Genomic DNA, 15,253 nt, shown 5'->3' on the forward strand with positions numbered 1-15,253 from the left:
GAACCCCATAGGAAATCATACCCACCCACCCACCCCCCACCTCCAGAAGACAAGCAAACACAGGCAGCTTCTCACACAGGCATACACACATATGGTATGTAGACATCTACACAATGCGCAGTTGCACACAGGCAAGCATACAGGTATGCACACCTACCTGCAGCATAGACACCCTCAAACCAGGAGGTAAAGGTATGCACACACAGACGTAGACACACATACTTTTAATAGCTGTCATATTAAAAGCCCCTCCTGTCTACCTCCCCCCCAACCCCCCTTTTAAAAAAAAAAACTCTTTCCCTCTGCACCCATCTCACCGCTCCCCAACCGCTCATCTTCATCCCAGCCAAACAGAATAGGATTAAGCCCCAGGTCCCGCCGGGCTAAATCAGCCTCTGTAGCACCAGGAGCAAATTATGGAGGAGGGGAAGTGGTGGGCAGAGGGGAAGCAGGCAGCCCAATACGATACAGCCCATTCGCTCACTCCCTCTAACTCACTCCCTGCCTATTGGCCTGGAACTTTTACTGCAAGTTGGCACGGCTTCCAGTTCTGTGTCCAATGCCAGATGTAAGAGTCGGTGTCATGCTACTGCTATGCGGAGCCTCTGAGAATGAATTAGTATCCCATCACAAAAATATACAAGAGGGGACCGGCTCTTGGAACCTGAGCGCCCCCAGATCTTGTTATGCTGGAAGTAATCGACAGAGCGAAGGAGCAGAAGGGGGGGTGCGGGGTGCGTGTGCGTGTGTGGTGGTGGTGGTGGTGGTGGTGGGGGGGGTTGCTTTGTCGGGCTTGTTCTTAACATATGGTTTTCAATGTATTTATTTCAGATTTAAGGAATAAAGCTGAATTCTTTTGGTACAAGTAGCAGAATTATAGCTTTTATGATTTATGTTAAGTAAATATAGTGTATTTCTCTCAACCAGTACAGCCAGCCATTACCATTGATGGGATCGGAGTACTACGAGATTCAGCTATGTTGACGCTTATGGTGACTGACTTGGCTTACATGCATATTTATTTTTAGGGGGTTGTAGTTTGTAGGAAACAATCATTGTCACATGATTGCTGGAATATGATCCCAGCATCGTACATAGTACTTCATCACATTCATTTGATTTCCCATAGGCTGCTTGTGGTGAGTTTCTGCTGTATATTCTGGCTCTAGTGCCCCGTGTGTGTGTGTGTGTGTGTGTGTGTGCTGTGAGCTGCCTTTAGTAAATGGCACTGTTGGAACAGAATGAAGGCTCATGTTTGTGTGTGTCTTAAAAAGTGAGTAAGTGTGTGTGTGTTTTTTGTGTGTGTGTGTGTGTGGGTATGTGGATAAGAGAGCGAGCCCAGAGTAATGGATTCAGTCTGGATCTACTCTGGGCCGTATTAATAAGCCGTGACTTTTAATTGAATGCGGTTCTTCCTAGAACATTTTCAAAGGGAATATTAATTTTTCCCCCATGTGAAGGTGTTTTTCTTTTTTTCAATTAACGAAGTGGAAAAATCCTTGTAATGTGTTTATTTGCCTGTGAATCACTGTGACTGCACGTTGTTTGTTTGAATCCCTCTCTTTTAGGTAGGAGCCAATGTCTCATTAATGAATAGCCCTAATAGGTGAACCGCGCAGGATACTTGTGTGTCACTAACCAAAGCAATCTCTCAGTCGGGATTAGACGGCTAGTTCCTCTCTGTCTGAAATTCAATGAAGTCTGTGAAACACTGTAAAAATTTCAGCGGTCGGAAACATAGATGACTAACATGCTTGAACGGACCAGCTGGTCACGGCAGAGAAAGCTGTACGGTTTCAACAAGTATGAGAAGAATTAGGAGCGGAGGCCTGTGGCTGCAGAAGTGTGGCAGGGTGTGTGTGTGTATGTGTCTGTGTCTGTGTACAGTATGTATGTGAGCATGTGTGCGTGTGTGTGTGAATGTGCGCCCGGAATTGTATGTGTGTTTGTGCGTTGGCTCATGTATGTTTTTTGTGCTCTGCATGTGTATGTGTAGGCCTGTAGCTACGAGCGTACTTCCATGAGTGTGTGTGATTGCACATAGAAATCTTTGTATACTTTTATACTCTGTGGATGTGCACTTTCTGTGTGTGTGTGTGTGTGTGAGAGAGAGAGAGAGAGAGAGAGAGAGAGAGAGAGACGGTGTTTGCTTTGAAAGAGAGCTCGCCCTCTGCCCTCGGAGGCCTATCGAATGGAACGGACCATCACACACGTATCAGCTAGAGGCCAGAGGCTATCTCCCCATTATAAACCTCATGTGGCTCCCTTACGCTCGCCCAGTGACGTTACAGGGCCTCTTTTTAATCATCTTTTCACTTTTTAATATTGGTGTGAAGAAGAGGAGGCCATTGAGTTCAGAAGTCTGGTATGAGTGATGTGGATGAAACAGCTTTCGGTGTAGCGGAGGGTTATTTTATATTCTCTTGCCATGACTGTTAAAATGGATTTTAAAACGTTTTGATATTAATGTCAGGCTGGTAGTGTTAAAGTGAAACGATATGCGAAGCACATGTTGGTATGTGTTCCATTCTTTTATATCAAAGTGGATAGGCCTCTTCGCTTGCTTTAGTGTGTCAGTGTGTGTGTGTGTGTGTGTTACCTGTGAGGAAGTGGTGAACAGACAGATGATCTGTGAGTGGAGAAGATGAAAGGGTGAGAAGTGTGTGTGTGTCTGTGTGTGTGCTTGTGTAGTCATGTTTTTTCTTCATATGTCATAATGCACCCTGTAAGTTTACGTTACATTTTGGTATGTGTATTTGTGCGCACACTTGAGAGGCTCCGAATGTGTGTCAAGTTTGTGCACGTGCGTGCACACACACACGCGCACAAACACACACACATGCACACTCAGCAGATACACCAAGAGAAGGCTAGAGTAGCCTTTGCTCAGGGGTCAGGTAACCAGCCCACCTCTCCCTCTATAAACATGGAGGGACATCTACTGGCCTGAGAGGGCACTGCCTTCTCTCGCTCCTCCTCTCTCTCTCTCTTGCTCTCTCTCTCTCTCTCTCTCTCTCTCTCTCTCTCTCTCTCTCACTCTCATTGTCAGTCACTCACTCAGTTGCTCACTTACTCAGTCACCCACTCTCTCCCTCACTCACTCACACATACACCTCTGCCACTCAATGTGTACCTGAGCTCGGCCGAGGCTTATGGACTCTGTGTAGCTCTGCGGTGCCACACTGTGATTGTTAAGTGTTAAGTTGTCCATTAATAAGATCCAGTCGTAGACGAGGCGGTAAAAGGCTTTGCTTGCTGTGACGGTGAAGCAGAGAACGGTGGTGGGGGCACTTCACACCTGTGTGGTCACAGAGCTCAGCCTCACAGTGTTGCTGTGGCGTACTTTTTGGCTGGCCCACATCACTCTCTGGGAATTTTTTCACTCACTACTAGGGATTAACACTTCAAAGTCCCCTTAAGCCGGGCAGTTTTGATCACTTGATTTGTAATAATGCTTTTATTTTGATTGCCCCGCAAATTCAAATCTAGGACTCGTCAGGCTGTGACGTGAAGCGAAAGAGCTTAACGTGTTGACCTGACACCTCAAAGGCTTCCAGAGAGCGAGAACAAAAAAAAAGTACCTAAAAGAGAAATGAGCGATAGAGTCGGACAGGGAGATGGGGGGGGGGGGGGGGGGGGGGGAGCAAAACAGCCATAACATGGGATTTCCAACTGCCAATTCGCAAAGTGAAAGATTTAATTAAAATATGTCATAATTTTCACCGCCTAAGCCTCTGGGATTCCTCAGCTGTGACCTCACGGACGATATTGTTTTCTCGCCGAGGACGTGGGGCCGCGAGGAATGGGATTACACATTCTTGTGTATTGACATCAGCTTCCCCTCTCCCGGCGCGCATGGAAACAGACACGATGGGATGAGTTCAGAGGTCGGGATGAGGGACGGGGGTGGTGGTGGTGGTGGTGGGGGGTTTAGGGAACGCGTGACCCCCCTGGGCGGCTTGCCGAAAGAGAGGAGAAACACAGGACAGGAGAGAGAAGAGAGTGAGAGGGCTTCACCACACCTCTGCCTCTCTTTCATTCCCCAAACCACCAACATGCCAGCCCATTGGCTGACTGTCATCCCACTGGTCATCCCACCACTTACTTCCCCATTACCCTCCGGCGGTTTCCCTGCAGTTTTCTGGTGCTGACGCGAGGACAGACCTGAGGACGGCCTCTAGCCTCCTATTTATCTTTAAGACCCCCCCCCCCCCCCCCCCCCCCCACTACCACACACACTTAGTGTCTCTTACAGTGGGCAGTACTCCTGACAACCCCTAGCCCTCCATCCCAAGTGCCTGTGGTGTGACCAATCAGCCACCTGTATCTTCTGTCCACTTCCCCCAGCCTGTCTCTCACACAGTCTCACAGTCAGCCACTCCTAGCCTTCATCTACACCCATCGCCAACCTTGGCCTGCGCTGTCGGCCCATAGCTGCCTGACCTCCCCCTTCACCTCCATTTCAGTCCCCTTGGCTTGTGAACAACTATCTGACGCAACCCCCAGTTTCTCTCCCCTCCCCTGTGCCCAGCCTTTTTGTGTTCCTGGCTGCGGTGGCTGAGGCCTGCGCTGGCGGGACCAGCTGGGACAGCCCTGACCACAGTGATCCGCTGGGCCCGGCCAAGGCTCTCCTCTGTCAGGATGCCGGCTGACAGGCTGTGCCCTCTGGCCTCCGGTGGAATGGACTTCCTCAAACACACAGAGGCCTGCACAGATGCACAAACAGACTCACACACTGGCTCGCACATGCAGATGCACACTCAAAGCACATATACTGTATCCAGGCGCGCACACACACACACACACACACACCAAATAGCCAGAGATGTACACAGAGTTCACACAACACTCACATGCACTTACACACCTGCATGCCGGAGTACTGGCAGCAGCTACTGTGAAACTGCCTTGGCCTACAGTGTTTTTGTGTGTTCAGTTGACAGCTGAAACAACTCGCTTGTATTAAACCAGCCTGAAGGCATGGACAGATTAATTTAGTGTGCTGCAATGGGCACAGACTGACACTTCCATAATCAAGAGTGTTCTCTTTGTCAGACCAATTTGTTCCCAGAAACCGCCTCTATAAATGAAGTGTTCTCTCATGAAGTTTTAATGTATTAAAATAAAAGCAGAGTAAGCTGTAATGCTTTTCAATTGGATAATAATATATTTTTATAACAGTCTTGTGTACAGATTTAACACTTTTATTGTACAAGGCCTTGACGCTATTTGGATTCTGTATAATCAGCATGACCTATTTAATGACATTAATATTATGCATTACAGTAGTCTGCTTTACTTAATAGTGTTAGAATTGTGAAACATAACAATTCCCACATTATGTACCTTCAGCAGCTGGTTGTGTTGATGCTTTTCAAATTTATATTTTTATGATACGCACTCTGTATTCTTTCCCTAGGACTGAATGTGGATTTGCAGACGCTAACCCTGACAGTTTTGAGTTTTTCTTTTTTTTTCTCTCTCTTTTTTCCATCATCAACATAAGCTACTATGAAGCTGTTCATATTGCATTGTAATCAGTTGTGCTGTCTTTTTTTCCCCCTCCAGGTATGGATGTGGATGTGGAAAGTCAGGGGCTGGCCAGCCAGTACCCCAGCCCAGACCTCTACATGCAGCCTGGGGGGCCAGAGGAGGGAGACCAGGGCTGGGTGTCCTGGGCCTGGTCCTTCGTCCCAGCCATCGTAGGCACAGAGGAAGAGGAAGGGGAGGAAGGCCTCTACCAGCAGAGAGAGGCAGGGGGAAGCCCTAACAGCCCCCAACAACACACACCCAAAGACCCCATTGTGTCCATAGGCTTCTACTGCACCAAGGCCTCTGTGACATTTAAGGTAATGCATGCATTTTAAAAACAAATATCATCAGTAAATGTCTTCAGTCTCTTGCATAAACCCTGCATCTTGTTTGTTAATGCACTTTGCAGACAATATTTTCTCCCATGTATTTAAATCTTTCATGTCCCTGGAGACATGTGAAACATTATTAACTAAATGTTAAATATAAAAAGTACATGACCATCCATGGGTAAATAAATTACTCTCATTTCCTGGAAAGGTTTGGAAAGTGCTCTGCATTACACTGACAATAAATTAATATAATATGAATGTGGAAATAGGGTGTTAAGATAACCTTACCACCATCAACCCTTTGTGAAAAAAAAAAAAAAGTCAAACCCAATTACAATATGTACAGTAGGTACAAAAATACTTTTACATGTTGAAAAATATAAGAATATGGATATGTTTGAAGATAAGAATATGGATGTTTTTAATGTATGCATTACATAGAAGGTAGAACAAATTAGTATAGGAACTGATACAGAGAGTCAGGAAATTCTTGCAGATAATGTGCGGCATTGAATTTCAAGATATAAGATACGGTTGTGTTAGCAATTAGGAATCTTTTCCTCGCTAACATTAGTGTTGTTTTTATTCACCCCGCTGCCCACCCCATCCCTAGATCTTTTTTTTTGTGTGGTAATTTTCAGTTTGAGTCTCAAAGAACAGCTTGATCCCCAGGAAGTCTCAATCCTCTTTGTCTCTGTGTGCGGTACAGGGGAGGGTAGAGTAACCGCTAACTGGCGTCTCGGGTCACGTTAATGTTTTAAACATTATACATGGTATGATGACTATTCAGAAACGGATCCCAAACTTTAATCCTGCCTGCTCACTCAGAATAGTTGGAATTCATCTGCGTTTCCCCTCAGGTTCAGGCTCCTCAGATCACATTTCTGCTCTTGTGTGTGTGTGTGTGTGTGTGTGTGTGTGTGTGTGTGTGTGTGCGTGCGCGCATGTGGTTGGACTGCGTGTGTGATCAGTGAAGGGGAGGCATGTCTCAGGCCAAATAGAGCCTGGTGCTTTTCTAATAATGTTTAAATTGTTCCTGTAGTGTTTGAGTTCTTTTAATCAATTAATTGCCTCTCGTCTGGAGTAATTGCAGACAGCTGAAAGGATGGCGTTTTAAACGTTCTCCCCTCTCTCATACGCGGAAGTATTTAGTTTGAGGGAATTTCTTGTCTTTGAACAGCCACTGCATGAACCTGAGTTTGACATGCACGTGAAATCAGAGAGGTATTTTTAGGTTGCTGATGCATTACTCCCCAGATCTGTTTGATCAGAAAAATTGGCAGTATACTTTAATGACTTTTACACACATTATGCATAGTTGAGCGCTGACCATTTGTTCCCCCCTTCACTTCTGTACACCTGCCAAGCTGTTATTGCATACCAAATTTCATGCCATTTTTCTTTTTCAGAAACATAGTGTCTTTATTTTTATATTTTTGGTATTGTGATTAATTTCAACAATAGAAAATGTGAAGTTCCCATAGTCTTTTTCAACTTTTCCATCAGATCCTTTCCACCTTGTTACATTTCTGAGAAATGGACATAAAAACAAAGTACCCAGAAATTCACTTCCAACATTTATAAAATTTCCAAAATGCCTCATAAAGAATCATTTGATTTGTGTTGGACGCCCAAACCCCTAAAATGGGCTAAGAACAAAAGAAAGGCGCGGTAGCAGGCTAGCTAGCAGCAGTAGCTTTGTGTATTGTTGGCTGGCTGAGGCATTTGGGTTGGTGCTCCAGTGCTCCGCTGCTCCTCCGTCCTCTTGGCCCAGTATGTTGTTTTAGGCCCAGGTACAGTCAGCAGAGCCCCACCAGGCTCGCTCGGGCCACGCCAAGGCGGCCATGTTGTCTCTGGATAAACCATCAGTGTGTTTCTCTCGGTCTGATGGGCAGCTCTTCAAAGGCAACGCCGCCGCACGCTGACGTCAAACGTCAAACAGAGCAATTCTTTCGTCAGAGAGTTTAACATCCTCGATCGGCGCTGCTCCCAGGGACTGATGGGATGTCGGGGTGGGGGTCCCTGCACGTGATTAAACTATCAGAATCGAAAGAGGGGAAGGGAGCGAGGGTGAGAGAGGCCGCTCCATCAGGAGGGATAATAAGGCGCAGCTGCTTCTCGCCCTGCACCTGCTTCCTGTGTTAAAGTTGAATGGGTTGGGGCTGCACAATTCTGCTCTGCACCCACAACTCAAGCCTAAACCATCACACCCCTCTACCCCCTACCACCAAACCCTGGCCGGGCTCACTGTTTATGTCCAGACTACCTACACACACAGGCTGAATCTCCTGATGAACCATCTCACTGTGCAGTGGTTGATGTCCTGAGTGTTTTAGACAGGTTCTGATTGTTGTCCCCAAAAAAACGGGAGAGGGCCCCCTCTTGAATCAGAGAGGAGTGGCTGTCATGTGGTTTGATGTATGTCTTTGGCCCCCCTCCAGACTTGGAAGAGAAAACAACCAGAAAGGATCAGTGCATCCAAAGGCTGGCATCTTGTCTCTGATCTACAAAATGACATCTTCCCTCTCGTGAATGTTATTGTTTAGGGGCTTAAACAGTATTCTCCAGGGCCTCATTGTCCTTCATTTCCAAAAACTTGCATAGCTTTGTTTATCTCCTCAATCATGCGTCTGTCAGCACTCAATTGCACACACACACACACACACACACACACACACGAGACACAAACTATCCAAAGTTTATGATGTTCTATTTTTGTGACATCCATATTATTATTATTATTATTATTACTAGACTATTGTTTGTTCTGAGAAACAAAATGTGATTGTCATTTCCCTTGTCCTCCCAAAACATCTTGAAGAGGCGTTGTTGTTTGTTTTTGCCTTGTTTAATTGGTTTGACCTGGTTCTTGAATACATTATCTAAATATGGGTCCAGCATTGTCATGACACCTAAACTGTAACACAAAATGAAACTGTTTGCGACATTTGTTGTGGCATTTCACTTACAGGGCTTAACATTTGACAATTATTGCTTATATTGAGTAAAATGTAATTGTATCATTTGATGCTATGCTTATTCTGACCCTTTCACACTGAAAGGCATAATATCCATTACTGGGGTTTTGTGTATTTATGTAACTTGTAGGATTATTTGACTTCATTCTTGATTATTCTGGTGAATATAAAATTCTGTGACCCTGTGCTGTCTCTCAGCTGACAGAGACTCAGTCAGAGAGCAGCTACTACAGTCCTCAGAAGGTGAAGTCCAGAGAAGTCCTGTGTCTGGAGCAAGAGGGAATCACTATTGAGGTAAGACTCTACTGCTTAATACCTTAATACTTCCCATTTTTGAGAGTTTCTTGAAAAGTGGTATAGATTATAACCAGTATTAATGATGTTGATTGCTATTATTTTAAAAACAACAATTTAATACCCAACCATTGGTTTCTTAACCACAGCCACTGATTTTGCAGGTGGTGTCTGGCCACTACCTTTGTACCCATCTGTGTAGTTACCCTTCTACTCATCATGGCTAGAACAGACCTAAAAACATCCCTTATTTCTCTGACAGTTCAATTATCTGTCCTTCTTTCTGATCCTCCAGTATTATTATTATCTCCTTATTATTCGGTTTTGGAGAGGCTCTGTGGCCAGAGGTTCTTCTTAATTCTTTCCCTAAGTGCGTTTATAAAGCCTCTCCAGGTCACTAATCCCTGGCCTGGGTGAACATAGTGGAATCTAGGCCTGAGTCAGGCCCAAGTCTGATCATTTCCGCCTTTCCCTCTCGGCGTAGAAAATATTTTTATACCTTATTCTCTGATTACCTGGTTGGAGTAGGAAAGGGGTTTTCTGCTCCTAAGCTTTCTACCAGATGTGAGAATTCTGAAAGATTTCCAATTCCAATTTCTGTAATTTATGCTTTTGCTGGAAGAGGGAGAGAGCAGTCTGAACCGGGACCAAAAGTGAGAGCGGTGAAAGGCAAGGGGATGGCTAGTAAAACAGGGAAAACTAGGCCTTGTAATTATTGTGTGGTGAAACGTAAAGTTTTATTGGATTGCTCTCTGTTTAGTTGTCTGCTGGGTGAAGCAAAGGCACGGTGAGTTAAGGGGAACCACACCTAGCTGGTGGTTACAGGGGCTGTTGCAATGCTACCGCACACACACACACACATACACACACACACACACACACACACACACACATACATAGCACTCTAAGGGGGAAGGGGAAAGTGGAAACCGTCTGACCCCTGCTCTTTTTTATCACAATGAAATGAGCCTATAACCTCACCAACACCGCAAACCAGTGTAGCCTCAAACTGGTCATGGTGTAGAACCTTGTTTGTGATAAGTCAACAATATATTGGGTCTTAAAACCTTCATTAATTTCAGATTTCATGTTTTATTGGGATGTAAAAAGGTAATTCAGTCAAATTAATTTCTGTGAATTATTGCACTGTTATAGTTTTACTAGGCTTATATTGACTGCACCAAGGCATATTACGCCTTGGGTGTTCTCCTCGCAGAGGAAAGGCTTCTGAATCCCTGGCACTCTCCCCCATAGCCTTTTGTTCAATTTTACCGTCATGAATGGCCTCACGTCTTCTCCCCAAGTTCTTTTATCATCCAGCCAAGTGTAATAATATTCAGTTTAATGAATTAATGGGCTTCCTATTATATTAACTGTACAAGCCCTTGTTTTCCTTACTTTCATCATTCAGGGCAAGAGACTCCAGAGACTTTTTCCAGTTTCCACATTGTTCTTTGCCTAGAGGTGTGTCTCTAAATCTGGGAGCATCAGAGCTGTGGTTTGACTCTCTCCCTCTCCTCTTTCTTCCAGGTGCTGATGATGGGGGAGCCCTTCTTCGACTGTCAGATTGGCTTTGTGGGCTGCCGGGCGCTCTGCCTGAAAGGCATCATGGGAGTGCGGGACTTTGAGGAAAACATGAACCGACGTGAAGAGGTAAAGACAGACTAAAAACCTCAAGGAGAGACGAAAAAAGAGAGAGAGAGGAAAAACTCAAGAGAGAAAGATTAAAAGAGAATCTAAAAACCCAGAAAGAGAGATCACTTTCACCTAAACCTTCCCTCCTGCTGCCTCTAAAGCTCCCAGCCGCTTTCAGAAGGAGGCAGAGATGTGGTTTGGTTTGTTTATGGAAAAGTGTGATCCAACTGCCTTTTGCAATTCACCATAATGTTCTGTGTTAGCCACGTACATGTCTGAAATCACCGTGTCGACAGCGGTCTCACCATCCGCTCATGTACAGTACAACACTCGGGGCTCCATTGAAGTCAATATATTTCCTCGACTGTGTATTTGTATAATGTAATATTATATCATACACTTAATGTACATTTGATTATGTTTGCATTTATGATTAATGGTAGTTATCTAATAACTTAAAGGTTGTGCACATTGGCAGTTATTAGCACTATAATGGTGCTAACAATACTCAGCATAATGTCACTTAATACCTATTTCACAATCAGATATAAAGCACACCGAGATTAATCATTGAGTCTGCCTGTATATGTGATCCAACATGGTAAAACAAACACATTGTGGGATGTTTTTTTCATAGATTATTTTTAATAGGTTTTTTTTTTTTATTCTGCATTGACCTTTGGTATATTACATAATGGGGGACAATAAATTATTTTGTTTGATTTATTACTTATTGAATCAAAAAAGTGCATTTTGATTAAACTTTTTTCTGATATGATATGGGTCTCCTGTAAAATTTGTGCTCTTGGTTACATTTGTAAGCTTGTGAAGTCTGAAATATCTTGAAATATTTGACTTAATACTAATTTGATATTTGACGCTGCCTCTCTCTGCCTGTGTCTATGTCTCTCCTCTCTTTCTCCCTTCTTTTCGGCCTCTGTGTCCTCTGCAGGATGCAGTGTTCTTCAGCTGCGGGGAGAGCCTAAGCAGCAAGGGAATGACCTACCTGACCAACTCCCTGTTTGACTACCGCAGTCCAGAGAACAACGGAGTCAGGGCTGAGTTCATCCTGGATGCCACCAACCACAAGGTCACAGTGAACTGAGACAGAAAATGAGATAGAAATGCACCACATCTGAACTAAATAGTAGCTCATCAAAAAATGGTGCAATCAATATTGGCACTTGTAACATAAATACAGCATACGCCAAATTGTTCAGATATGAAATATATATGTCTGAAATATGAACAACATGAAAAGGTGAAATGATCTTCTATATGGCAGCCATTGTAAAATACCTGATTAACATACATTGATAACCGCATAACAGTTCATTTAAATATGAATGCGCAACTGAAAATCATCATATTTATTATTGTTTATTTACAATTGATTAAAAACAAGAGATGAAAGATGTTTCATCATCACTTTAAACATTAAAGTACAGCTATGATGGTAGCTGTACTTGAGTTTTATCCTTAATGGAAATGTTTCCTCTCAACTTGGCAGCATCCAATCAATCAGAACAAGGAAAAAAGTATTTCCCATTTTATCAGTTCTCCACGTCTGGCCACCTGTTCACACTGCAGCAGCAGAAGCAGCTAGCAGGGAGAGCAGAGAGAAGCCAAGCCATGGTCTGACATGGCAACTCATAAAGCCAATAAGGCTCAAAGGCAGGGGACAGTTGAAGGCTAATGAAAAAGGATGGCATCTGCCTTAGTGTAACTAATTATGACTAATTATTTGAGTGAAGAATGTAGAGAAAAAATGTGTTGCCTTGCCATCATCCTCGTTGTTACAATCGAACTATAAATGGGTTATAAGCATTGCTTATAGGGCTTATGCTACAACGTTAACCACTGATTGTCTGACAACATAATTCAAACAGCCCCACGAATCGGATGATACTGATACTGGCAAATTGATATACATGTCTAACCCTACTACAAACCAGAATTGAGTTTTCCAATATCATAGTAGTAAAGTCATCTCTGGCCCATTGACTTATAGTGGAACTACGGTAATCCTAATGCTTAGATGCTTTTGAGAAGCCATGTTCTGGCTTATCTCCCATAGCGGTCTTTGGTCAGTCCAACATATTGAGCTACTAAGCCGTTAGGATCAGTGTGGCCTTGCCTGTCTGCCATAGCTGAAACACTGACCTGCAGACCTGATTGATAGAGCTACTGTTTTAGTGTGTTCTGTTGTATTTTAGGTGAAAAAAAATGGAATAACAGAACTGAACTGAAAGATTACTTTGCCAATGCAATAGTTTATCTGGGTCAGTAAACAACAATGTGATATAATGAGGTAAAATCTTTTTCTTTTCAACTTCCATCTGGATAATCTTGAAGCTTGTGAAGAATGACGTCTCTAGCCAGGATCTAGACAGGATTACATACATAGTTTTGTGCCTTTTGCCAACCTACAGTGATTTTGTCTTCTAAATCAACAAAATATCTTCTAAAGATTTTCATTTAAATCACTGCCGCATACAGAGTATTTCAGTCATCCTGGTCTCTACCCCCCAGCTGCTGGCTGCAGTAGAGGAATGTTGCCGGTATCTAGCTAGTAGTGTTAAAGCCATTATCACTGATAAGCCTTAGCTCCCTTCATCAGCCATCACAGCTCTAGTGTTGACTCTGCTCAGAAATGTTCATGACCCTCAGTGAAGCAACTATTTGGACATCCATCCATCCATCTATTCATACTTGAAAGTCTAAGAAGTCAAAGGCCTTAGTGTTAATTCATTAACGTTTTTGAAACTAGCCAATGGCTTTGATCCAAAAGCATGCCAGTGCCATTAGAGGTCCCCTAATAAATATTACTCATTAACCCGCCTTTCTGATAAGGCTCTATTGAAATCGCTGTTTAGAGACCAAGTGGATAGTTTGAGGGGGGTCTCTCTCTGTTTCTCCTCCCCAACCCCCACCCCCCCACCCCACTCTCTCTCTCCCTCTCAGTCTGTTTCTTGCTCACTCGCTCATTCTCTCTCTTTCTTTCCTAGTGGTTTGATGTGCAATAGAAGTAGCATCACCCACCAGAAGAGAGCAGGCTCATGATAACCTTTGAATGTTCACCAGGACTGGGTCAATAGCTCTCGACCTACAGACTAATAAATGAAGAAGAGTTATGTCATTAAAATGCATCCACTCAGATAGTTCTAAAATTACAAAGAGGGCCACATTTCTTCTAAAAAAATCTATATAGTTTTTGTTTGAAGTTAAAAGTGTAAATTAGGAAGACTACCTAGTAAGAACAGCAGTGTATTATTTTGTACAAACTGTCATCACAGCAGAATACTTTTTTTTTTTTCAAACATGTACATATTCTGAACATTCCCACAGCACATTTGTGGTTTTGAAAGCTCTAGCTAGCTATCTAAAAATGATTTCAAAACATAAGTGCAAATATCAGCTATAATCCAAGTCAGACAGGGTTGTGATTTGTGACCAGAAAGTCCTACCTTTTGGCAGATAAGATAAGTATTTCCAGTGGCATATATCCAAAAACAAAAATTAAGGGTAAACCTTCACTTCCTTTTATAAATTACATATTGCTCAATAAACAACAGACCTGATTTCTAGTAAATTATTTCCCCAAGTGCTGTAAACCGTCAAAGTTTGTGAAGAAGGCTTATTTAGCACATCAAGTCAATAATCGTGGAACATCATGGACTGGCGAGTCTCTCTTTGTAAATGGTCCCAAATATTAGAGGTAATATTGCCTTGTGAAAAATAAGATCTAAGTAAGCAGATCAACCTCTCAGTAACAGAACTCTTTGGCTCTGATTTGACCCCCTCACCGTATCCACCATGACCCCAGTCACTGCCTCTCTTAAAGGCTATCAGGCTGTTTGCTCCCTTACTGCCATGTTTACCCGACTCTGCTTTTGTTTGACAGGAGACCTACACGGAGATAGCGGGCATGCAGCGCTTTGGTGCTTTCTACATGGATTACCTCTACACAATGGAGAACGGCAGCGGCAAAGGTATTGTCTAATTCATTCCTCCTCACAGAGCTTGTTTGCTCACCTCGCCACCTCTTCTTTCTTTTTCTCTCTATCTATCCGTCATGTTCTCTCTTTCTCTGCCTTGTTCTCTCTTTTTCTCCCTATCAGTCTTGTACTCTCTCTCTCTCTCTGTCTTTCCTTCTCTCTCTCCTCTCTCCTCTCTCCTCTGTCAAACAAGCCCCCTGGAGACTTAAAGAAAGAGCTTGTCTTGTTTGAGTCGCAGCCACCTGGTCCTTGACCCTTCCTGTCCTCGCTCTCACCCCAAACTTACCTGGAGGGCAGCTGTCAGGAGTGTTTAGTCTGCGCTGACACGTATTTGAGTTTCTTTCTCCACGCTGCTTGTTGATACACCGTTTCCCCTCTGTCTCTCTACCTGTAAGCTCTTGAGAAAGTGAATAGGCCCCTCTTGGCTAATTAGGTGTCACTCTTCCTGGCAGAAGCCTAAAGACGGGCAGGATTCCTCATTCCT

The 15,253-nt window shown here is 43.7% G+C and overlaps 1 protein-coding gene across 4 annotated transcripts in view; it reads left to right on the forward strand.

The window, feature by feature from the left end:
- The window catches only part of vps13b (vacuolar protein sorting 13 homolog B), a 351,965-nt gene that overhangs the window by 31,888 nt on the left and 304,824 nt on the right, over positions 1-15,253 (forward strand). For all 4 annotated transcript variants that reach the window (XR_013506903.1, XM_078287161.1, XM_078287162.1 and 1 more), the window contains exons 8-12: positions 5,569-5,849; positions 9,041-9,136; positions 10,667-10,789; positions 11,724-11,861; positions 14,676-14,763. Coding sequence is in view for 3 of the 4 variants with exons in the window: in XM_078287161.1 (XP_078143287.1) it covers positions 5,569-5,849; positions 9,041-9,136; positions 10,667-10,789; positions 11,724-11,861; positions 14,676-14,763 (726 nt within the window). In the remaining variant the exon portion in view is untranslated. The remainder of the gene's footprint in view (positions 1-5,568; positions 5,850-9,040; positions 9,137-10,666; positions 10,790-11,723; positions 11,862-14,675; positions 14,764-15,253) is intronic.

The sequence above is a fragment of the Centroberyx gerrardi genome, chromosome 12, assembly GCF_048128805.1.
Source record: "Centroberyx gerrardi isolate f3 chromosome 12, fCenGer3.hap1.cur.20231027, whole genome shotgun sequence".
NCBI lineage: Eukaryota > Metazoa > Chordata > Actinopteri > Beryciformes > Berycidae > Centroberyx > Centroberyx gerrardi.